The sequence below is a fragment of the Odocoileus virginianus genome, chromosome 17, assembly GCF_023699985.2.
Source record: "Odocoileus virginianus isolate 20LAN1187 ecotype Illinois chromosome 17, Ovbor_1.2, whole genome shotgun sequence".
In the NCBI taxonomy this organism is placed as follows: Eukaryota; Metazoa; Chordata; class Mammalia; order Artiodactyla; family Cervidae; genus Odocoileus; species Odocoileus virginianus.
Window position 1 is genome coordinate 25,762,925 of NC_069690.1, and position 20,292 is coordinate 25,783,216.

The window sequence follows — 20,292 nt, forward strand, 5'->3', positions numbered from 1 at the left end:
CCTGAGACCCGTGAGGGAAAGGGAGAGGGCCTACTCCTTCTCAGAGCCTTTTTGGAGCCAGACTGTGTCCCGCCCCACAGGGCAAGCAGAAGTTTACAGAACCCTAGTGTCAGCAGAGGTAACATGTGGGAGGGGCCAGAAGAAGGCCAGGAAGTGCCAGCGATGGGAAGTTGTGCCCTGAGGTATGGAGCGCTGCCCTGGATCACCAAGACCAGGTACTAAGCTGGAATCGGGCTGAGGAGCCACTCAGAAGCTGTCTCCACCCGACTTGCTCCAGAGCCCCCTACATGTTCCACCCTGGGGAGCTCCCCAAAAGGTCCTTTTCTGGGGTAGCACATGAGGCTGGGAAAGGACATTCAGAGCAGGGGGAAAGGCCAAGGGCTTTAATCTTAGAGACTCGGTGCGGTCTGCGGCTGACTACCTGCGCCACCATCAACACCTTGATCGTGGCGCCATTTCACAGCCCAGAAAGCTGCGCCAGGCCGGCTTTCTGCATCAGAGTGCCATGAAGCCCTCTCAGGGACTCTGTCCTGTTGTTTAGCCTTATCCCCGGGCCCAGGGCGGGGTCTCTCTACCAGGGGTTATTCATTTCGCGGGTTGGGCTCTGGTTGAGGGAGGTGGAGGATTCGGTTGAAGGGGGCACGGGGCGGGGGTGAAGGGGGAATGAGACAGCGAGGAGGAAGTCTGGGGAGGGGTGAGAAGTTCTTTGGTGAAGTCTGGAAAGCGGGTGGGAAGGTGCAGAGAAGGTGGGAAGGGGGCGAGCAAACGACCGGGCGAAGGGAGGCCCCTCCAGGGTCTGGCCTGGCTGGCCGGCCGCCAGCACCTCCGCCCACCTCATCCACCGCGCCCCCTCTACCTCATCCCTCCGGGAACCCGGGCCAAGCCGCCAGGCCCCGCCCCGCGGCTTCGGTCCTGCCCTCCCCGGGATTTAGTCCCGGCAGCCTGGGCGGCTCCCCAGCCGCTGCTTCCGCCTTCGCCAGGTGAGGGTCGGGAGAGGCTGGGGCTCTGGAGGCCGGGCTGGCGGGGCGGCCTTCGTTTGGGGGCGGGAGCCTCCCCTCCCCGGTCCTTCTCTTCCGCGGCCACGTCTCCTCCTGTCCCCCATCTCATGCTGTCCGGCCCCTTCTCACCTGGCCACTGGTTCGGATGTCCTAGCGTCCTGGGCTTTCTCCTCCCGCCGGCCCTGTTCTGACCCGCGATTCCTCGCCACCTCCGAGCGTCCCTCGCGACCCAGCCTGGGGTCCTCCGCTTCCTCCGGCTTAACTAAATAGGGGTGGGAGGGGGGCGGGTGTGTGTAAGGGAGAGTGTGTGCGCAGACAGCCGGCACCCAGAGCACCGAGAGCCTTATTGAATAAAGACTGGTGGAGTTGCCTGGGACTCACGTGTGCCGGCCGGGCTCTGTCTCGGGATCTGAGCTCAGGTGGGTGGGGAAGGGACTGTGTACCTGGCAGCCTGGGTGTTTCTGAGCAGAACCTGAGATTCACCGCCCGTCACAAATGCCCGATTTGATTTCACATGTTGCTGCCTAGGGTGTGGAAGAGGCAATGACTCTGGGCATCTCTGGGCAGAGGGGGCAGCCTACTGGCATATCTCAGGTACATGTGGACACCAGAGCTTGATGTCTTGTGTCTTTGTGTGGACTTGGGCGTCTCACACGTGAGGGTCGATGAATCTTGGAGGCAGTAAAGGCAACATGTCTCAAGGGGGTGTTTGTGAGGGATACGTGGCAGGAAGCACGGTGTCTTGCGGCAGCTAGTATATGCCTCAGCTGGGAGTGGACGTGTATCATGTGTCTCTGGTGTCTTTGGCATCATGTCTCTAGGGGATCTATAGGTGTGATGTGTGTGTGTGTGTTGTACCTCCGTGTCTGAAGTGTGGTTAGGGTATCTGGGCATCTCTGTAGTGTATGTGGTAGATCAGAATGTCTCCAGTGTACCCAAGTGGGTGTGTACAAGGGTGCACCTCAGGTCTAAGAGGCAGTATATCTGGGTGGCCTAGGGGTACAGGCAGGGCTTCCCAGGTTGCTCTAGTGGTAAAGAACCCACCTGCCAATGCAGAAAACGTAAGAGATGCGGGTTCCATTCCTGGGGTCGGGAAGATTCCCTGGAGGAGGGCATGGCAACCCACTCTAATATTCTTACCTGGAGAATCCCAAGGACAGAGGAGCCTAGAGGGTTACAGTCCATAGGGTTGCAAAGAGTTGGACATGACTGAAGCGACTTAGCACGCATGGGGGTACAGGCAGTGTGCCATATGTCAGAGTGGGGCCACACACCTGAAGTCTGCTAGGTGCTGAAATCTTAAGTGTGAGGAGAACGTTCTTCCTGGGTGGGGTTTGTGGGTATGAGGGGCAGGATTCCTGGCTGACCCTGAGATCCCTCCCTCTGTACCTGAGTATTTCTGAGGGTTTGAGGGTGGAGCTGGTGACCATGTCTCTGGTGCCTGAGTGTCTCAGGTGACTACCCTGGACCATGTGACTGGAGGACGGGGCCTCACAGGGGTCCCTCCTCCAGACATGCTCCCCGAGGCGGGTTCCCTGTGGCTGCTGCGGCTGCTCCGAGACCTCCAGCTGGCCCAGTTTTACCGGCCCATCCTGGAGGAGCTTAACGTGACTCGGCCGGAGCACTTCGACTTTGTAAGAGCTGAAGATCTGGATGGCATTGGCATGGGCCGGCCTGGTGAGACTCCCCTGCCCCTAGGCCCTACTGTTTCCTTCCCCAGCCTGTTAGTTGCAACTCTCCTCCAACCACCACACACCCCAGCTTTCTTCTTGCTTGTAAATCCCTTGCATCCTGCTCCCTGCCACCCCCATTACCCCATCCCTCTGATTCTGGCCTCCCTCAGCCCAACGTAGACTGGCTGAAGCTCTGAAGAGGCACCGTTCGGGGCTCAAGTCTAAGAACTGGGTCTACAAGGTGTGTGTTTTGGGGTGGGGGGTGAAAGCCTTTTCAGGGCCAGCTCAGGCCCGGGGAAGGGGGCAGGCTGAGTGGCAGAGAAGAGTATAAATAGGGTTCCACACACCTGATTTCCCACCCTTGTTTCAGATCTTTGGGGGCTTTGCCCCTGGGCAGAAGGAAACCACCCCACCCTCAGATAGCCTTCCATCCCTTCCTGAGCCAGATGGGAGACTCAAGTGTCTGATCCCAGACCGGGCTGTGTGCCGAGGGGAGCTTCTGGGCTCTGGCTGCTTTGGCATGGTGCACCGAGGGCTGTGGACACTACCCAGCGGCCAGACTGTGAGTGTCCAGGGAGTCTACTTCATTCTGGGATCTTGGGCCAGCTGCCCCCTCTCTGAAGGCCCTCTCTGCTCTGGCCTTGGCTTAACTGTTTGCTCCTGTGCCTGACGGTGCTTCCCCCCACACCCAGGTCCCAGTGGCTGTCAAGTCCCTCCGGGTGGGTCCCGAAGGTCCCGAGGGCACTGAGCTAGAGGACTTCCTGAGAGAAGTGTCCGTCATGATGAACTTGGAGCATCCACATGTGCTGCGTCTGCACGGCCTGGTACTGGGCCAGCCTCTGCAGATGGTAAGCAAACCCCGACGCTGGCACCTGGGACAGTCCCCGGGCCAATGGGTTACAGGAGGGTGAGTGCTAGGGTCTCATGAGGCTGGACTACCGCTCATACCGATGTTCTCCTGCAGGTGATGGAGCTGGCGCCCCTGGGCTCCCTGCACGCACGTCTGACGGCCCCGGCCCCCACGCCCCCCCTGCCCCTGGCCTTGCTCTGCCTCTTTCTGCGGCAGGTGGCGGGGGCCATGGCGTACCTGGGGGCCCGTGGGCTGGTGCACCGAGACCTGGCCACGCGCAACCTGCTGCTGGCTTCACCGCGCACCATCAAGGTGGCTGACTTCGGGCTGGTGCGACCGCTGGGTGGTGCCCGGGGTCGCTACATCATGGGCGGGCCCCGACGCATCCCCTTTGCATGGTGAGAACCTGCGCAGAGGGGCAGGATCTGGGGGCAGGAGCCGAGGGGGTGGTCCTCTGAGGGAGGCGGGGACTAGAGGAGTCTTCTGGTCTGGAAGGGCCGATAAAGGAGGACTTTGGGAGGAATGCTGGCACTAAGGGGGCGTGCCCAGTGGCAGGTGGGCGCTCCGGGTGCACAGCCTGCGCACACATCTGGCCCCCTTCAGCTCCGCTTCCGCAGGTGTGCGCCCGAGAGCCTGCGCCACGGGGCCTTCTCGTCTGCCTCGGACGTGTGGATGTATGGGGTGACGCTGTGGGAGATGTTCACTGGGGGCGAGGAGCCCTGGGCCGGGGTCCCGCCATACCTCATCCTGCAACGGCTGGAGAAGGACCGAGCCCGCCTGCCCAGGCCTCCTCTCTGCTCCAGGGCCCTCTACACCCTGGCCTTACGCTGCTGGGCCTACCACCCTGCTGACCGGCCCACCTTTTCCGACCTAGAGGGGCTGCTCCAAGAGGTGGGAGCTCCTGCCTCCCCGGAAACCCCGTCTCTCTTGCCTCTGTTTCATCTCCCAGGGTCCCATGCACAAGATGGACATATACTGACTCCCAGGTTGGGGTCTGAGACCTGACTCTGAACAAAGCAGATTCATTCCTCACCTTCAGGGTCCTCAGAGCCCCAGGGAGACAGCTGGGGTCTAGTTTATGTGGGCTGGAGGCTGGGGAAGAGAGAGGGGAGCCCAGAGCAGCAGGACGCAGTGGGTGTTTGACAGGCAGAAGAAAGGTTCCACGTGGGAGGGGGAAGTACAGTGACCAAGGTGGCAGAGGCACTTTAGGGGTGCACCAAGGAGGGACTTATAAGACATGGTAAATAACCGGTGCTAACGCTGAGAGTGCTCGGCATGCGCAAAATACTGTGCTAAGTGCTCTCCGTGTATCCTGATGCATGTTCACTCATTCAGTCCTCACAACAACCCAGCTCAGTCTTAGGGAGGGGGCAGTTAAGACACTGACAGATTAAGTGATTTGCCTAAAGTCACACAGGAAGTGGAGGGATGGAGAGCTGAACCAGTCACTCTGACTGTAGAGCCGTGCCCTAAATCACTATATACTCTAACATTAAAGGAGTTTAGTCCTTAACTCTGAGGACATCTGGGGGCCACAGAAGGGTTGTGAGCAGCAGAGTTAACAAGCCATCTTTATATATATGTCACTCTGATTTCCTTGGTGGTGTTAGTGGTAAAGAACCCGCCTGCAATGCAGGTGACGTAAGAGACGTGGGTTTGATCCCTGGGTTGGGAAAATCCCCTGGAGGAGGGCATGGCAACCCATTCCAGTATTCTTGCCTGGAGAACCCCTTGGACAGAGGAGCCTGGTGGGCTACAGTCCATAGGGTCCCAAAGGGTTGAACACAACTGTAGCGACTTAGCACAGCACACACTCTGCTTTGGTGCAAGAATGGATTAGAATGATGAGACTCAAGATGGGAAGAACAGTAGACTGCAATGACTGTGAAGCAGAAGTGAGATGAAGAGGTCTGGACGAGGGTGGAGGCAGTGGTGCTACAGAGAAGTGGAGAATTCCCAGAGGTGCTTGGGAGGCAGATCTGATGGGCCTGGGTATGGAGTGAAAGCAGTGTACAGGGTGACTTTCCCCTTGGCCCCCCTAGATAGAGGCAGGGTCCCCTTTTGTTGCTCCCTGACCCCGGGCTGTGTCCAGCTTGGCATGGAATCCAGATCTGCCTCCACTGGATTACAACCGAGAGACAGGGACCATCCCACTCTGGCCCAGGACACAGGACACACCTGGTAGGGGTTTGCTTGATGGGTGCATGAACAGTCTCTCCTCTGTTTCCAGGACATTACCCTGTGACTCATGCCACAAGCCCAGCCACCCTTTCCTCCTGTCTCGACAGGCCTGGCCTCCTGAGGGACGTTGTGTGAGGGAGGTCATGGAGCCCGGTGCCCTGAGGATGGAGCCTGGTGACCCCATCACTATCATCGAGGGCAGGTGAGGGTCTCATGCCTCCCACTCAGCTCCAGGAGGACTCCCTCCCAACCCTCCTGATGCTGGTCCCAGCTCAGTTTCCCCCCCAGCTCCTTGAATCCCAGGCATCTGCCTCCTCTCCCCTCATAGCTCCAAGCACTCTACCACAGTCCTGGCCTCCCCGCTAGAGCCACCACTGGCCCATAGAGCCCTTTTGTGTTAGAGAGAAAAAAGCATCCCTTCCTCCGGGCAGATGTGGCTCCGTAGCGCACAGCTTGTGAGCTGAATGTGGACCGGGGCCCAGCCCCCACTCTCCCCTGGCTCCGAGCCCCTTTCACCCGTGCCTCTTCCCACAGCCTTGACTCCACAACCTGGAAGGGCCAGAACAGTCGCACATTCAAAGTGGGTAGCTTCCCAGCCTCAGCGGTGACACTGGTAGACCCACCACCAGCCACCCGCCCTGTCCTCAGAGGCACCCCTGCCCGGGGAGAGCGACACCAGAGAAACGCAGATGGGTGAGGACCTGAAAGAGTGGGGGCCAGAGCTAGGCTAGGGAACCAACCAAGCCCAGCAACTTTTCTGGAAGGGGAGCCTGTGGGGGAGGTGAAGTTGGAGGGAGGTGGGTAAAGATGGAGGGGAGTGGGGTAAAGCTAGAGGGGAGGCTGGACGTCTCTCATGTCTCAGTCTGCCTGGAGGCCCCAGAGATTCTTTGGGGGAGGGCACTGCTCTCTGCAGTGGGGATGGAGAATGAACTGGAACACTCTCCAACAGGGACAGAGGGAAGGCAAAGCTTCAGGATGCCCCTCAGGCTCGGGGCCAGAGAAGGAATGTGGCTCTGCAGAGGACTAAAGGTGGGCGTGGCAGTGGGGACAGAGCCTGCAGGATCTCCCAGGAGGTCTAGAAGCACCCTCCAACAATGCCCCTTGCTCTGATTGCATCTGTGATCTCCCCACCTATGATGTCCTGCCTTTCCTCTGCCTGCTGACATCCTAGCTGGACTTTGGGCGGCATCTCTCCCCTGCAGCCCCTGGCTGCTCTCTGGGCCCCCTAGCTGCCTGGATATGGGCATCCATCCTGCACATCTGGGTTCTGCCTAGACAGAAGACCACCCCGAGGACAGCACAGATAGCCAGAGAACATGAAGAAGGCAGCTGGGCTTCCTCTCAAGCTGTGTTTTCTTTCTCAAATATGCAGGCATTTCCAAAAGTCTGGAGTCAGTTCTTTCCCTGGGCCCCCGCCCCACAGGAGGTGGGTCGAGCCCCCCTGAACTTCGACATGCCAGAACTGGGCCCCAGGGACCCCCAGGCCGCCCACCCCACCTTCCCATGGCCACCAGCTCTTCCCAGCCTCCTAGGGAGCGGCCTTCCTGGCCCAAAAGAGAACCCCCCAACAGTCACCCCATAGGAGCACCTGGAGCCAGCAAAGCCGCCATCCCCTCTGGAGGACCCCTGTCCGACCCCGAGCTACAGAGGAGGGTTATGGAGGTGAGGTCTCCCTGAAGGGGCCCGGTGTCCAGAGGGGCTACAGACTGGGGAAGGGGCCTAAGTGAGGCTTCGTCCCCGGTAGGTGGAGCTGAGTGTGCATGGGGTCACCCACCAGGAGTGCCAGGCTGCTCTAAGAGCCACCGGGGGAGATGTGGTTTCTGCCATCCGGAACCTCAAGGTAAAGTCCGACCCTTCTCCTGGTTCCCGCCCTTCCTGGCCCTGCCCTCTGGCAGTCAGCTGCCTGTCCTCCCACCCCCACAGGTAGAGCAGCTCTTCTACCTCAGCAGCTGGTCCAGAGCGGACTGCCGGCGCATCCTGGAGCGTTACCAGTGGGACCTCTCGGCCGCCAGCCGCTATGTCCTGGCCCAGCCCTGAACTCTGTTCTTTGAGCACAGACACCAGACAGACCAAGGGCCTGGCCACATGAGACCAGGCAGAAGCAGAACAAGGTCCCAACAGGCCTGTGGTAGGTACAGGAGGAGCCCAACATCAGGCACTGGTGTCTCCTCACCTGCCCCTTGGCCTCTGAGGGCACAAGCTCCCTTGGCCATAGGAGGATCTAGTCCACCCTGCCCAACAAGAGGGAATACTTGGAGGAGCGGAGCTGTGACACATCATGCCCACAGGAAGCTTCTGTCACTACAGAAAATGAGCACAAGGCCATTCTGGGTCACGGGAGAAGCCATCCTGAACTGCCATCAGCTACCACACTGGGCTCCGTGGGGGCAGCCATCTTGGATGACTTGGGGAATACGGCCTCAGCTGCCTTGGCATGGTCTGGGGCCATCATGGGTGATGAAAGGGGCTCTCTTAGAATCAAGGACACATGATCTTGGCAGTGTGATTATGAGATGGGCCAGCCCCTGCCCATCCCAGCTATCATATTTCCCTTTGTCTCTTCCCACACCCAACTCTTTCTCCTACCCTCTCCCATTACATACATCTTCCAGTGTGCAAAAAGTTACAAAGTTTATATGAATGTAACATAAAAAGATACAGCTTCCTTCCTGGGGCAAGGGAAGGAACGGGTGGTTAAGGCACAGGAAATTGCAGCAAGCACCAGCTGAGGGAGAGGAAGTTGGCACTGGGGTCCTGGCCCTAGTGGGGAGGTAGGATGCCCTCAGAGTGCCATCATCTGAGGCTGAATGAATTGGCCAAGCGGATGCAGGGAAAGGGTGGCCAGGTCTGCCATCTTTGGTGCCTTTCCCACCCCCAGCCCTGTCAGAAAACCCCAGAGTCCTGCATTCTAAGGCCTCGTCTGGAGCAGAAGCCCTGGAAGGGGTTGGGAGGAAGTGGGTAGGGAACACTTGAAAGCCGATGTGCCTGCATGCTGAGGGACCACTGGAAATGTGGCGGGAAGTAGCAGGGGAAGGGCTCTCATACATACCCTTCTGTGGGGGCCACAGGTAAAGGAGGCCAGGGGAGCAGGGGAGGGATGGGGCCCCAAGCCCCCAGCCTCTCAGGCTTCCCTGTCTCTCGCCTGCAGTGTGCACGGAGGAAAGGGGCTGCCTCTGAGCAGGGGCCAGGGCGGGTGACCATCCTGAATTCTGGTTGAGTTGATGGTCTCCTCACCCAGAGAGGGCCTCTAACTGGTGATGGCAGAGGGCCCAGCGCCTCCTCGCTTCTCGAAGAACATGTAGTCCTGAGGGGAGGGCATGGTCAGCAGGATATCTGGCTGGTCCAGCCTGGCTCAGCTATCACAACCCAGGTCTGGAACCCCAAACCCCTAAAGACTCTGTCCCTGAGCCTCTCCTAACCGGAGACGGCCAAGAAGCGCTCAGAATCTCTGAGTGAGAGCCGAGGGGTACTCGGGGGAGGAATGAGGGCCGCCGACTCACAATGAGGAACGTGGCTCCGAGCAGCACAGCTTTCACCCTCACATCCAGGTCCAGCGGGAACTGCAGGCCGAAGTCGTCTGCGTCAGTAAGGGCTTCTCGGAGCAGGCCCCCCCACTGCTTGCTGATGCGGCCCACACTGCGGGATTCGTCTGGGGTCTTCACCTGGCAGGAGAGAGAGAGGGAGGGAGATCCCACATGGAAGGGGTGTGCCTGATCTCATCTGCCTCCAGTCCCACTCCCATAGTCCCTGGTTATGAACTGTGCAGGCTGTACACATAGTGAATCCTCCCAAAGCCTTTGGGTTCCATGTGACATCTGGGGACACTGAGCCACCTGAGGTCACCCTGTGAGTCCACAACAAAAATCAGAATGGCAACTTGAATCTGTTGCTCTTGAAAGGCCACACATGACTACTAAACATCAGTTTTGGGAGAAACAGAAGCACAATGCAGTCTAATCTCCTTAGCGGATGGCCAGTTGCTAGGTTTGTTTTGGTTACCAAAGTCTTTGCCACCCACGGTTGGTGCAGTTTGTGCCCTGTACAGAGTAGCCTGGCCAGATGGGCTAAAAGAGGCTGCTAAATGCCTGATTGTGTTCAGCCAACCAGGCTTCTAGGTGGCCCAGAGGGGTGTCTGTAGTGAGGGCTCTGTCTAGTGTGGCATGCAAGCCTCATCCAAGGTGGATACAAGTCCATCCAGTGGGAGGAGGGGGCAGCAGAAAGTGGCCTCTGAGGACCAGGGTCTTCACTGGCCTCTCTGAACCCAGCAGCAACAGGCCCTGCCAATGTGGGTGGTAATTCACAGTGACCGCCTGGACTTTATCCTCTGCTCATTCTCCTGTGGCTAGAACTGGAGTGATATCCTGCCCATCCCCTTCCCTGAAGGTCCTACAGCCCTGGGGCACTTTCTGCAGACCAGTCTCAGGTTGGTTGGGCCTCTCCCAGCCAGCCCTGCGGTCCCAAGAACAACCCCGAATGTGGACCATTCATATTACATAAAAGGAAGGCTGAGCCGATGAGAACCATGCAGCCTACATATTCTCATCCACAGATCACCAAGTTATCTCTTTCCCAACGAGTTCCTATCAAAGAAGCTTTCCCCAGGTACCAAGGTGACTCAGTTTTAAAAAGTAACCTTAGGTAGAGCACCTTATCAGAAGCCTTGGAAAGCCTACCCGACTATACCTGTTGTTTCCTCCTTTATCTACACATATAATTATCTCTTAAAGTATTCAAGTGCCTTTATCTTCTAGAAAAGAAGGTGCTTCCCAGGCTTTACTCTTAAATGGTCACCACTTGGATTCTCTAGGCTCCAGGTTGGTGACCAGAATGTATGGTAAGAAGGACATCACCTGGATTTCAGGCTAGGGGTGGATGGGTGGACATTTGGCAAGGCAAGCCACAGGCTGTTAACAAGTGAAATCAGTGCTTGCTCCAGGCCCTGGGCTCATGAATTCACACACACAGTGGCCATGTGGGCCCAGCCCAAGGTACACTCAATAATCATCCTTCACCCTAAATCCAGCCTGGCCTAAGGTTATTTTTTTCTCCCTCAACACAAGGTTGCAGATCGCAATCAGCATTGGCCCTTAAGATGAAATCCTCTCAGCTATTTTTTTTTTTCAGCCATGATTTATAAAACCCTGGTCCATCTTATTTCTGAATAAAGGAAAGCCAGCAATGTGGTAGGCATCACAGTGGGTTTGGATTAATGAGCTCTTGACTATCCTGCCTCATGGATGCCTTGGTTTATGAAGGTCCCAGGAATCTCCCCTTATTCCTGATACCTCAAAGTTGGTGTCTGTGCCACAGCCGCACGTCCAGCAGGGCCCCACCACTCTCAGGAGGGTCTGGCGGTCAGCGTCCTGGATGGAAAACTTGGGGATGAAAGGATGCCAGGTCTGTAGAACGTGGCCAATGGTGGTGCCCGGTGGAGCCTGGACTTCCATCTGGAGTTGGAAGCAGACAGAATCACTGCTCAGCTCTCACCAGTCTAGCTCTATCATCTCTTTCCCCTCATGAGACCTCCCATCCTCTTCACTAGACCACCTGTCTTCCCTCTCACTAGGCCTCCCATCCCACCTGCCGCTGGCCAACTCCAATCGGAGGACCATCTCATCCCATGCCTCATCCAGGTTCTGCCGCCATCACTGGCCAGCCCCTTATCAAGTTTCTCTCTGGCCCCGGCCTTCCCCACTTACCTCCTGGAGGCCACACGGACAGCAGCTGCAGCCACAGTGGAGGGGGCGGAGCAGGCGCAGCACCTCTCTGTCCCCGGGGTCCACCAGGCGGACTCGCAGGGGCCGGCGGGCACCACAGCACAGCCGGGCACAGCAGTTGCTCTCCTCTGCCGCCTGACCCAGTGGTTGTCCGGCCCCGGAGCGCAGTTCGTAGCGGTTACAGGTCTCCCAGCCCAAGAGCGCTGCCAAGGGGTGACATGCTGAGGCTCCGACACCAGCGCCTGCCCCAGAGCCCACTATTTGCCCCCGTGATGAGGCCCAACCTATTCCTTCTTCCACTCACTTTCCACCGGCTCAGCCTTCTGGTGAATCAAGATCTGATCAATCTGGAAAGACAGGGGCCAGGTGGACATTAGCTGGCTGGCCTAGTTGCCCGGGTCCCCTCCCTGTCACTCCTCCCTTCCTTCCTTCCTTCCTCCCTCCCTCTCACTCACCTGCACCAGGAATTCGAGACCAGAAGGCACCCCTGGCAATGGCAAGAAGGCGGCAGCTGGTCCCGGGGCCCCAGGGCCGGGCGAGGGGAAGAGAGCAAAGCCCGGCGCAGGGGCAGGCACGTGGGCGGGCACTGGGGCCTGCCCGGGTCCGGACACCTGGCCGGGCCCAGGCCCGGGATGCAGTGCTGGCTCCGGGTATCCAGCAGTCACAGGGTAGGGAGGTGGGGGCGAAGGGGCATAGCCTTTGGGGGGCAAGTAGCCTGTGGGGGGCACAAGAGTAGGTTAGAAGGGGTCCCTGACTTCATCCCTTTACCACTTGGCCCACAGGCCGCGAGGCTGCGGGGAAAATGTGATGAGAAGAGAATGAGAAAGATGGGGCGGGGGAGCAGGGCGGCGGCTTCTCGGGGAGGAAGGGAGGGGCCCCACACAGCCAGTCCGAGCACATTCCCGGAGGATGCGTCTGACACCAGGCTACCAAGTCCGTGGGGGGATAACGGAGACCCTCGACCTTGCGCCCACTTACCTGCCATGGGAGAGGGGCGAGGATTCGTGGGATGTCGGTGTCCCAGAGATTTAGTTCTAGAAGTGGAGGCAAGCTCGAAGACAGCAGACAGACACAAAGACAGACACAAAGACCGACAGGCAAACGCGGAGAGGCAGCTGCGCCCAGCGCCGGCCCAGGGTCTCTAGGGCGGCGCGTCTGACTCGGGGAGAAACCGAAAGTGTCAGCGGGCAAGGCGGGGGCGCTGGGACCCTGGATTCCCGCAGGGGCCCCAGTACCGCCCCCTCCCTTTGTTCTCCCATTCTCCGCGGAGGCGGCTGTTGGCAGACGGCAGGACAGATGGGCCTGCAGTCAGACCGACGACCCGACCTCGAGGGAGGTCTCCTGACCCCTCTGTTCCCTCTGCTCACCTGAAGCCCCTAGAATAGCCCGGGTGCCCAGCACTCGGCGGCCAGAGGAGCTAGTGGAGGCGGGCCCAGAGGTGACTCCGCCTCCGACCCGTCCAGGCCCCGCCCCTCCCGGCCGAAGCGTCGCGCCTGCGCAGAAAGAACGCCTGCTTTCCTGTGGGGCCGCGGAGCGTAAGCCACCCGCTCCGTGGCTTGGCGGGCGTCCCCGACCTCTCCGCTCGGATGCAGAAGCTCGCCTGGGAGGGCAGCCGGGTGAGACCTAGCCCTGCGACCCCCGCCAGGTCTGCGGGCGCAGAGTGACCAGTGACCCTTGGTGGGAGCGAGGGCCGCTCGCGCGGAGCTGGACCCCAGGCTCCTCCTCCTGAGGGCGGTTCAGGCCTCGCCTCGCTGACGCAGCCGAACACCCTACACCCTCACTCACTGGCTTTTCCGACTGGATCCTGGCTCCTCTTCTGCCTCCTTGGGGCTACCTCTACCTGACGCAGCAGTGACCCACAGGGACACTTCGCAATTACAATACTTCCTTCAGGCGCCCCCAGCCATGCGGGGGACAGGCCGCCAGACAGTAACGAGCGTGCGAGAGGCGAGGCTCAGGAGGCAGAGGAGGCAGCCTGGACTCAGGCAGGCCTTCCCCAACAGGCATCACTTTCTCAGCTTGGAGTCCTGAGCCCAGGCCGGGAGGTGTGAAGGGGTCCTGCGCCTTGGGGGCCTAAAGGCTGAGTGGCAAGAAATGCATTTTTAGAGAAGAATCCGGGCCACGTGCGCATAAGGCCTTGTGGGAGCTGGGCTTTGGCTTCCCAGGGCAGCAGGAAGTCCACTGAAAGATTTTCCGACGATGGAGGGAGGTCAGCTATTTTAGAAAACCATTTAAACTGCGTGGCGGAGAACAGAGGCACCTAAGACTGGGTTGTTGCCAGTAGTCTGGGGGAGGGGATGGCTGTGATAGTGTAGGCAGACGGGAAGCGGCAGACTTTGGTTATATTTAGACAATAATAGAGAACTTGCTTGAGAGGTGAGATGCGGAGGTGAGGAATCCAGGATGACTTCTGTTGCCTGTCTGGTGACCAGGCAGATGGGGGTCTCACCCAGCAAGATGAACATAGGGAGAAGCAGGTTTGGCGGCTCCTCTGTCCCTGTGTCCATGTTCCTCTGGGCTGGTCCTTCAGTCGTCATCTGCTTCAAACCCAAGTGCCAGATCTCTCTCCTGGTATCCCTTAGTGCCTCAGATTCTACCTGGCCCAAACCATGCACCAAACTCCTCCAAAACACATAAGGAAATTCAGTTATTCAGCAGAGATTTAATGAGCCTCTACTGTATTTCAGACAGACAATAAAAAAAAGTAGCATTTTTTTTAAAAAAGTAACAAAATTCCAAATCTCCCCAGGGAAGAAACAATGTACATAAAATATATCAGAAGTCAGACATGACAAGTGCTATAAGGAAAAATAGAACAGGGAAAGGAGAGAGAATAGTGAGCAGGAGTTGCAGTTTTAAAGAGGGTGGAACTAAAAAGCCATCATCACCAAGGTGATGGTTGAGCACAGACCTAAAGAAGGTTGAGGATTAAGCCATGTAGATTGCTAGGTGAAGACTTTTTCAGGTGGAAGGAACAAGGGCAAAGGCCCAGAGGTAGAAGTGTACCTTGTTTGTTCAGTGAACCAAAGGCCAGTGTGGCTGCAATGAAAAGAATGAGGAGGAGGAAAGAGAGGTCACAGGAGGCCAGATCACATATGGCCCTGTAGACCACTGGCTTCTACTGAATGAAAGGCAAAGTGCTGGAGGATTTGGCCAGAAAGGAGACATGAGATTCACATATTGAAAGAGTGGTCCTCAACCCTAGCCACAAGTTCAAATCATCTGGGGTGCTATAAAAAATACCTCTGGGAATTCCGTGGTGGTCCAGTGGCTAAGACTCTGCGCTCCCAAAGCAGAGGGCCCAGGTTTCATTCCTGGTCAGGAAACTAGATCCTACGTGCCTCAACTAACAGTTTGAATGCCACAACTTAAGATCCCACATGCTGCAACAAAGATGGATGATCCCAGGTGTTGCAACTAAGATATATCACAGCTAAATACATATTAAATCTAAACAAATCCCATGGACAGAGGAGCCTGGTGGGCTACAGTCCTTGGGTTGCAAAGAGTCAGACACGACTGAGCAACTAAACAACAAAACTAAACTAAAAAACCTCTAGCTGGGCCCCACTTCAATTACATTAGAGTATCTGAAGTGAGGGCTTCCCTGGTGGCTCAGACAGTAAAGAATCCACCTGTAATGTGGGAAACCTGGGTTCAATCCCTGGGTTGGGAAGATCCCCTGGAGGAGGGCAAGGCAACCCACTTCAGTATTCTTGCCTGGAAAATCCCATGGACAGAGGAGCCTGGTCCCCAAGGGGTCACAAAGAGTCAGACATGACTGAGTGGCTAAGCACAGGCACACATCTTAAGTGAGGTGCAGACATAGGAATCTTTTGAGAATTCAACAGGGAATTCAAGGGAAGTTCTTGCAAAAAGCTAGATGAGATTTGATGGTGGCTTGGACCAGCTGTCAGAATAGTAGCAATGGAGGTGGTTGAGAAATGGTCAGTTTTAAGTTCTGTATTTGAGCCAACACGATTTCATGATAGCTTGGATATAGGAGGTAAGGAAAAGGGAAGTCAAAGCTGACTCAGACTTAGTCCAGGAGACCCTTCACTCTTATTGCTTGGTCATTTCCTGCCCGCCCATTCCATCCTGAGCTCCAAGCACTCCGATTCCCCAATTGACTTACTACCAGTATAATCTAGTCTCCTCCTCTGGTGAACTATGCATGCTGAATGCAGCAAATGCGTCTTACTAGTCCCCAAAGGCAAAACAAGTTCAGTATCTACTTCTAACCTGAACACACTGTATCAAATTATTTTTTAAAGGGTCTATTTTCACTGCTGAAATCTTGAGTTTCTTGGTACATACAAAGAAAAAAATCTTAGCTTTGGGAATTGGATAGAAGAGAGTTTGAATCACATCTTCCCCAGGTCTTGGCTGTAGGACATAGGACAAGTTGCTTCACCTCTCATAGCTTCACTTTCCACTGACTAGCAGGACTGTTCAGTGGGAAGCAGACACAATGTGCAATAATTACCAATTACCACGTGGACATTATTTAGCTTGGTTCCTCAAGAGTCTGACCCACTTGGAGGATCAAAGCAAAGGTAATAAGGATACAGTCTATGGACTGTCAGGGTCTCCTCTGCCGGGAGGTTCCCTGCACTCCAGATGCTGCCTGAGATGAAGGGCACTGGACGGGGAGGTAGGACCCTAGGGATCCAATGTTGGCTCTACCACTGGCACTCTGAAGATCTCCTGAGGCCTTATTTTACTCATCTTCAGTTTTTTGGCCACACTGTACAGCTTGTGGGATCTTAGTTCCCTAACCAGGGATTGAACCTGGGCCCACATTGAAAGCACAGAGCCCTAGTCACTGGACTGCCAAGGACATCACCTCATCTTTACAATCAAGTGATATTTTGATTCTCTACTACTACACCTGAGTTTATGTCTCCCCTCTGGATATAAATGCTCCTCCCCCACCCCTCTTTCCCTCAGAAGAGTCCAACCCCTCAGCACAAGGCACTCCATCATTTGGCCCCATCTGTTCTCATCTTTCACTGCTGACCATCTCATGATCTTTAAGCCAGCCACCAGCAATCCTAGGGTTCTTGCCTCCAAAGCACTTGCCCTGGTCTAGAAGATGCCCCTTTCTCTCCTCATCACCTAATTCCTGCAGGTCTCCACTGAACACTATGATACACTGTAGATGCTCCAGGGGTATGGAGTTTAGCAGGGACTAGGGTCAGAGATAAATTCTGGATTTGAAAGTATGGAGGGACTTCCCTGAAGGTCCAGTTGCTAAGATTCTGCACTTCCAATAGAGAGGGCCTGGGTTCTTTCATCTCTGCTTGGGGAACTAGATCCCATATGCCACAACTAAGACCCGGTACAGCCAAATAAATAAAAGTATGCAGGTTGTAGTTAAAGCTATAGGGCCAAATGAAATTACCTAGAAACTATCTCACTCAGCTGAATGGTCTGCACTTTTCTGAATGCACATCTTCACAAAAATTAAGTATGCACTGCCAGTATACTATACAGATATCCATGTTTATAAAATATACACAAAAATAGACATTTTAAAAGGTGAAATTAAAATATGTATACATTTACATATGAGTTCTCTTTTAATTAAAATTTGGTTAAACCAGGTAGACAAGAATCTGGTAAAGCAGCCATAGAGAGAGACCAGGAGAGTGGTGTCACAGAAGAAACAGGATGTGTTTGAGCAGTGTGGCCAACTGTGTCAAATGTTGCAGAGGCTGAGGGAGATGAGACTGAAAATCATCCACTGGGTCTGGCAACCAAGAGAACATAGTGATTCATGGGCTCTTTCCCATGAATGGGGAAGAGGTGGGATAGAAGACTGACCAGAGGGTTGTGAAGTAAACTTGAGGCCAGATCTCTCTCCCTGAGCTCCCCAGTTACCTGCCTGGTATCTCCACTCAGATGTCTCCCAGTCATTTCAGAAGCAACAGTGTCCAAAACTGACCTCTTTCAATCTGTCCCTTCCTTCAGTGTTTCTTATCTGAGTAACAGCACCTCCACCTAACCAGGTGCATAAACCAGAAATCTCCCTCTCTTTCATCTTCTAAATTGGACCATTTTCACCACTTCTTTCCCCCCTCAGCCAAGCCACCGTCACCATCTCACAGCTGGACCTCCAGTGGCTTCTGGGCTGGTCTCTGTTGGCATCCTCACTGTCCTCTGATTGGTTCTCCAAATCTTTTAAACATATAAATCAGACTCTAGCACTCTCTCACTTTAAACCTTTCAATGATTTACTGTCACGCTGCAAATAAATTCTGAGTGCTTCACCACTACTGCCTGCAAGGCCTGCACTGGCCATGGGAGACCCTCTAATCACTACATGTCAGCCAAGCTGCTTTTGCTCTTTCTCCAATCTGCGCAATTCTCTCCAGCCTCAAGGATTTCAAACTGCTCCATTTCAGCCTGCTTACCAGGTACTCTTTCTGCCAAAAACCACACTTCCCCACCACTCTGTGCATGGTTGATTCCAGCCTTAAGGGCCCCTGCTCTGTGAGGCCTTCCTAACTCAAGGGACACACCCTTCCCTGCCCATTGTTCTGGCCTCCCTATTCTTTTCCTTCAAGCACAGAGCACATCTCATAGTGATAATTTGTGTTCAGTTGTTGAAGGTCTGTTTCCAGTTACTAGATGAAAATCCCACAAGGGAAAGACAGTATCTGTCTTGTCCAACCATTTGGTTCAATTTCCTTGTAACATTTGTCTGACACATGACCCAACACTTGATGGAACACTTTAATAAAAATTAGCCCCCTAAATACTATCCAGTTCTCTGCCGTGGGTGCTACTCCAGCCTGCCTGGCCACCTTTTCTCACTCCTTTTCTGCCTAAGAAACTCAGCCCACACTGAGGACTCAGGTGGCCCCATGCCCCTCCCTTCCCATCTCCTTCTCTTTGTTCCCTGTGTTTCAGCCACACAACAGAGTTCTTTTAAGAATCATCTCAAGCACTGTGAAGCATTTTTCTGACTCCCAACACATGATGTTTGGTCTCAGCTTTGAACCCCAAAGTATTTTGTAAGTAATCACACACCTCCCATCCCACCTTGCCTTAACCTTGACTTATAGAGTAAGTGGGTGCCCCAGAAAACCACTACCCTACCAAAATCTAGTCTTAATGCTAGTGAGCATCAGTACCACAAGATAAGCTTGTTAGAATACAGATTCCCAGGCCCTGAAGAGGGCTTTGGTAAGAATCTGTGTTAGTTCAAGCATTCTTTATGACTCTAATGCCCACCAGTTTAACTTATAAGTTATATGCCAAACTGTTAACTTATAACAAGTTAACCTGAAGTGATCAGTGACTCTCCACCCAAACTCAAGCCTCACTGATTCAGTCTTAAGAAAGGGAAGGAGTTAAAAGGTTTGACAATTTTTGTCCTTTCTCTTTTAGGAGGTTAGATGAACAAAAACTCCAAAGTTCTTTATTTGCCTTTCTCTTTTAATTCCTTTCCTGCTCAAATTCTTAAAAAAAAAAAAAGTACCCAGAAATTAAACACAAGAAAGCTCAAAGAGCCAAGGCAAGCCAGCCCAAGAGTAGCAGGCTCCCTCCCACAGGAGCCAAATTCTGGAAGCTGGGGTCTCCACTCAGAGCCTGGTAGTAAAAGGTGGTGCAGAATAAGGTAGTTCCAGAAGCTAGCAGTAACCCAGCCTGAAGGAGATACAAGGCAGAATTCAGGCCAGTAAGAACCTGGCGAGTTAAGAGGGAATGGGTGGGGCTTGGTCAGGGTTAGGGCTGGGGATGGGGGGAATTACCCAGAGGGGCTTTCTGCACAGGGGTACCGCTAACAGGGCCAGGCTGTGTAAGAAGTGGTGTTTGTTGGACTTGTCAAAGAGCTGTAAGAAAAAAAGAAATGGGGGTACTTCCTAAGCAACGCAAGACACCGGAGGCTGGGGCGGAGACACAGTGGACAGGAACGTCCAACTCGATCTCTCAAGCTCCAGCTTGCCCCTCCCTGAGGCACCCAGGCCTCAGACTTGCATTCCCTGCCACTCCAAAGACCTGCGTTCCGTCCCTCCCCTCCTTCTCTCAGGGACCTCTGACTTTGCGCCCTCCGAGGCCTCAAAGTCGAGGAGCCCCAGCACGTTTACTTCACCTCCTTCCCGTACGCATCCGGAAACTGGGCTCCTGTGGAAAGAAGAAGCAAAGGTTACCAATCCTAGCGCCAACCCAGACAGTCCCCACTCCTGTGGTGGTGGTGGACCCAGGTGGACGCCGACGAGAAAGGGAGCCCCCAGGAGGCTTCTGATTGGTGGAAACATGCACGGGCAGTTCTGGGAACCCAGTGGACCCGGCTGAGAGGTTTTTTAAAAAGGTTCAGGGTTCCGCGGGCAGTCTGGTCGATGGGGGGGCCGACATTTCCTTTAGACTCTGCCTCTGCACCAGATCCTAAAGATCTCCCCCAGCACAATCCCAGTTCCATCCCCAGCCCCCTGACCGTGCGCCCCGTAGGAGGCCAAGCCTAAGGCCCCAGCTCCGGACAAGGCACCCAGGCGGCGGAAAGCAGCCCCGAGACCGGCCATGGCTGTCGACGGTCACGCGCCGAACGAACACCGCCCGGGCCCCTCAAGAAGCCAGCCAATCCCGATTTCCCATGCAAATAAGGTCTACGGGTGCCCAATCCGGGCCGTGTTCATTTTAGCGTCCAGGTCCTCACCCGGGTACTTGGACCTTTGTAAAACCTCTGTTGAGTGGCGAAGACGTCTGGCGGGCGGAGAAACCAGAACCAATTAAAAGCGAAGGAGCTGAGCAGTGTAGGCGGGGTTGTGGGGGGACGGGACTAGAGGATTTGCGTCACGGATTGGCCCACTTTCCAAATTGATAGCTTCTCCTAACACCTTCTCCACCCCCCGCAACTACCGGTCTATTTC

General features: G+C 55.4%; 3 protein-coding genes and 1 long non-coding RNA gene across 10 annotated transcripts in view; 1 reads left to right on the forward strand and 3 right to left on the reverse strand.

Annotated features, from left to right (window-relative positions):
- Nucleotides 1-1,382, reverse strand: part of LOC139039069 (uncharacterized) — a 14,775-nt gene extending 13,393 nt beyond the window's left edge. Inside the window, exon 1 of the long non-coding RNA XR_011492220.1 lies at nt 1,128-1,382. This is a non-coding gene — a long non-coding RNA (uncharacterized lncRNA). The remainder of the gene's footprint in view (nt 1-1,127) is intronic.
- Nucleotides 119-8,356, forward strand: TNK1 (tyrosine kinase non receptor 1). Of its 6 annotated transcripts, none has more exons than XM_020913013.2 (13): nt 120-215; nt 2,511-2,675; nt 2,842-2,912; nt 3,042-3,233; nt 3,364-3,519; nt 3,636-3,919; nt 4,139-4,412; nt 5,810-5,904; nt 6,237-6,395; nt 6,652-6,731; nt 7,075-7,364; nt 7,447-7,542; nt 7,626-8,356. In XM_020913013.2, the coding sequence occupies exons 1-13, from the start codon at nt 185-187 to the stop codon at nt 7,737-7,739; spliced, it is 2,007 nt and encodes a 668-aa protein (XP_020768672.2). In that variant the 5' UTR covers nt 120-184; the 3' UTR covers nt 7,740-8,356. The 6 variants fall into 6 exon arrangements, with proteins under 6 accessions (XP_070335092.1, XP_020768672.2, XP_020768676.2 ...); XM_020913015.2 differs by lacking the exon at nt 120-215 and adding an exon at nt 883-980; XM_070478990.1 differs by lacking the exon at nt 120-215 and adding an exon at nt 1,526-1,592.
- PLSCR3 (phospholipid scramblase 3) lies at nt 8,315-12,879 on the reverse strand. 2 transcript variants are annotated; one of them, XM_020913019.2, is made up of 8 exons: nt 12,787-12,878; nt 12,398-12,574; nt 11,875-12,134; nt 11,724-11,766; nt 11,402-11,622; nt 10,988-11,149; nt 9,203-9,364; nt 8,315-9,006 (listed from the first exon to the last, which is right to left on the reverse strand). In XM_020913019.2, exons 2-8 carry the CDS (start codon nt 12,402-12,404, stop codon nt 8,950-8,952), a joined length of 912 nt encoding a protein of 303 aa, XP_020768678.1. In that variant the 5' UTR covers nt 12,405-12,574; nt 12,787-12,878; the 3' UTR covers nt 8,315-8,949. The 2 variants fall into 2 exon arrangements, with proteins under 2 accessions (XP_020768678.1, XP_070335097.1); XM_070478996.1 differs by having other exon boundaries at nt 12,398-12,879.
- Nucleotides 12,880-18,841: 5,962 nt separating this feature from the next.
- Nucleotides 18,842-19,987, reverse strand: TMEM256 (transmembrane protein 256). Its single transcript, XM_020913046.2, has 4 exons — nt 19,860-19,987; nt 19,518-19,549; nt 19,177-19,257; nt 18,842-19,072 (listed from the first exon to the last, which is right to left on the reverse strand). The coding sequence occupies exons 1-4, from the start codon at nt 19,942-19,944 to the stop codon at nt 18,929-18,931; spliced, it is 342 nt and encodes a 113-aa protein (XP_020768705.1). The 5' UTR covers nt 19,945-19,987; the 3' UTR covers nt 18,842-18,928.
- Nucleotides 19,988-20,292: the final 305 nt, after the last annotated feature.

What these genes read in the sequence shown, in the direction of transcription:
- TMEM256 (XM_020913046.2), bottom strand. Translation starts at nt 19,944, where the DNA reads ATGGCCGGTCTCGGGGCTGCTTTCCGCCGCCTGGGTGCCTTGTCCGGA. An exon ending in CGGATGCGTACGGGAAGGAG is followed by an intron (nt 19,258 to 19,517) that starts GTGAAGTAAACG and finishes TTTTTCTTACAG; the next exon opens with CTCTTTGACAAGTCCAACAA. An exon ending in TGTGCAGAAAGCCCCTCTGG is followed by an intron (nt 19,073 to 19,176) that starts GTAATTCCCCCC and finishes TATCTCCTTCAG; the next exon opens with GCTGGGTTACTGCTAGCTTC.
- PLSCR3 (XM_070478996.1), bottom strand. An exon ending in GTCCGTGTGGCCTCCAGGAG is followed by an intron (nt 11,150 to 11,401) that starts GTAAGTGGGGAA and finishes TTCCAACTCCAG; the next exon opens with ATGGAAGTCCAGGCTCCACC. An exon ending in TCGGAGCCACGTTCCTCATT is followed by an intron (nt 9,007 to 9,202) that starts GTGAGTCGGCGG and finishes CCCTCCCCTCAG; the next exon opens with GACTACATGTTCTTCGAGAA.
- TNK1 (XM_020913013.2), top strand. Translation starts at nt 185, where the DNA reads ATGGAGCGCTGCCCTGGATCACCAAGACCAG. An exon ending in TGGGCCAGCCTCTGCAGATG is followed by an intron (nt 3,520 to 3,635) that starts GTAAGCAAACCC and finishes GTTCTCCTGCAG; the next exon opens with GTGATGGAGCTGGCGCCCCT. An exon ending in CACCAGAGAAACGCAGATGG is followed by an intron (nt 6,396 to 6,651) that starts GTGAGGACCTGA and finishes ACTCTCCAACAG; the next exon opens with GGACAGAGGGAAGGCAAAGC.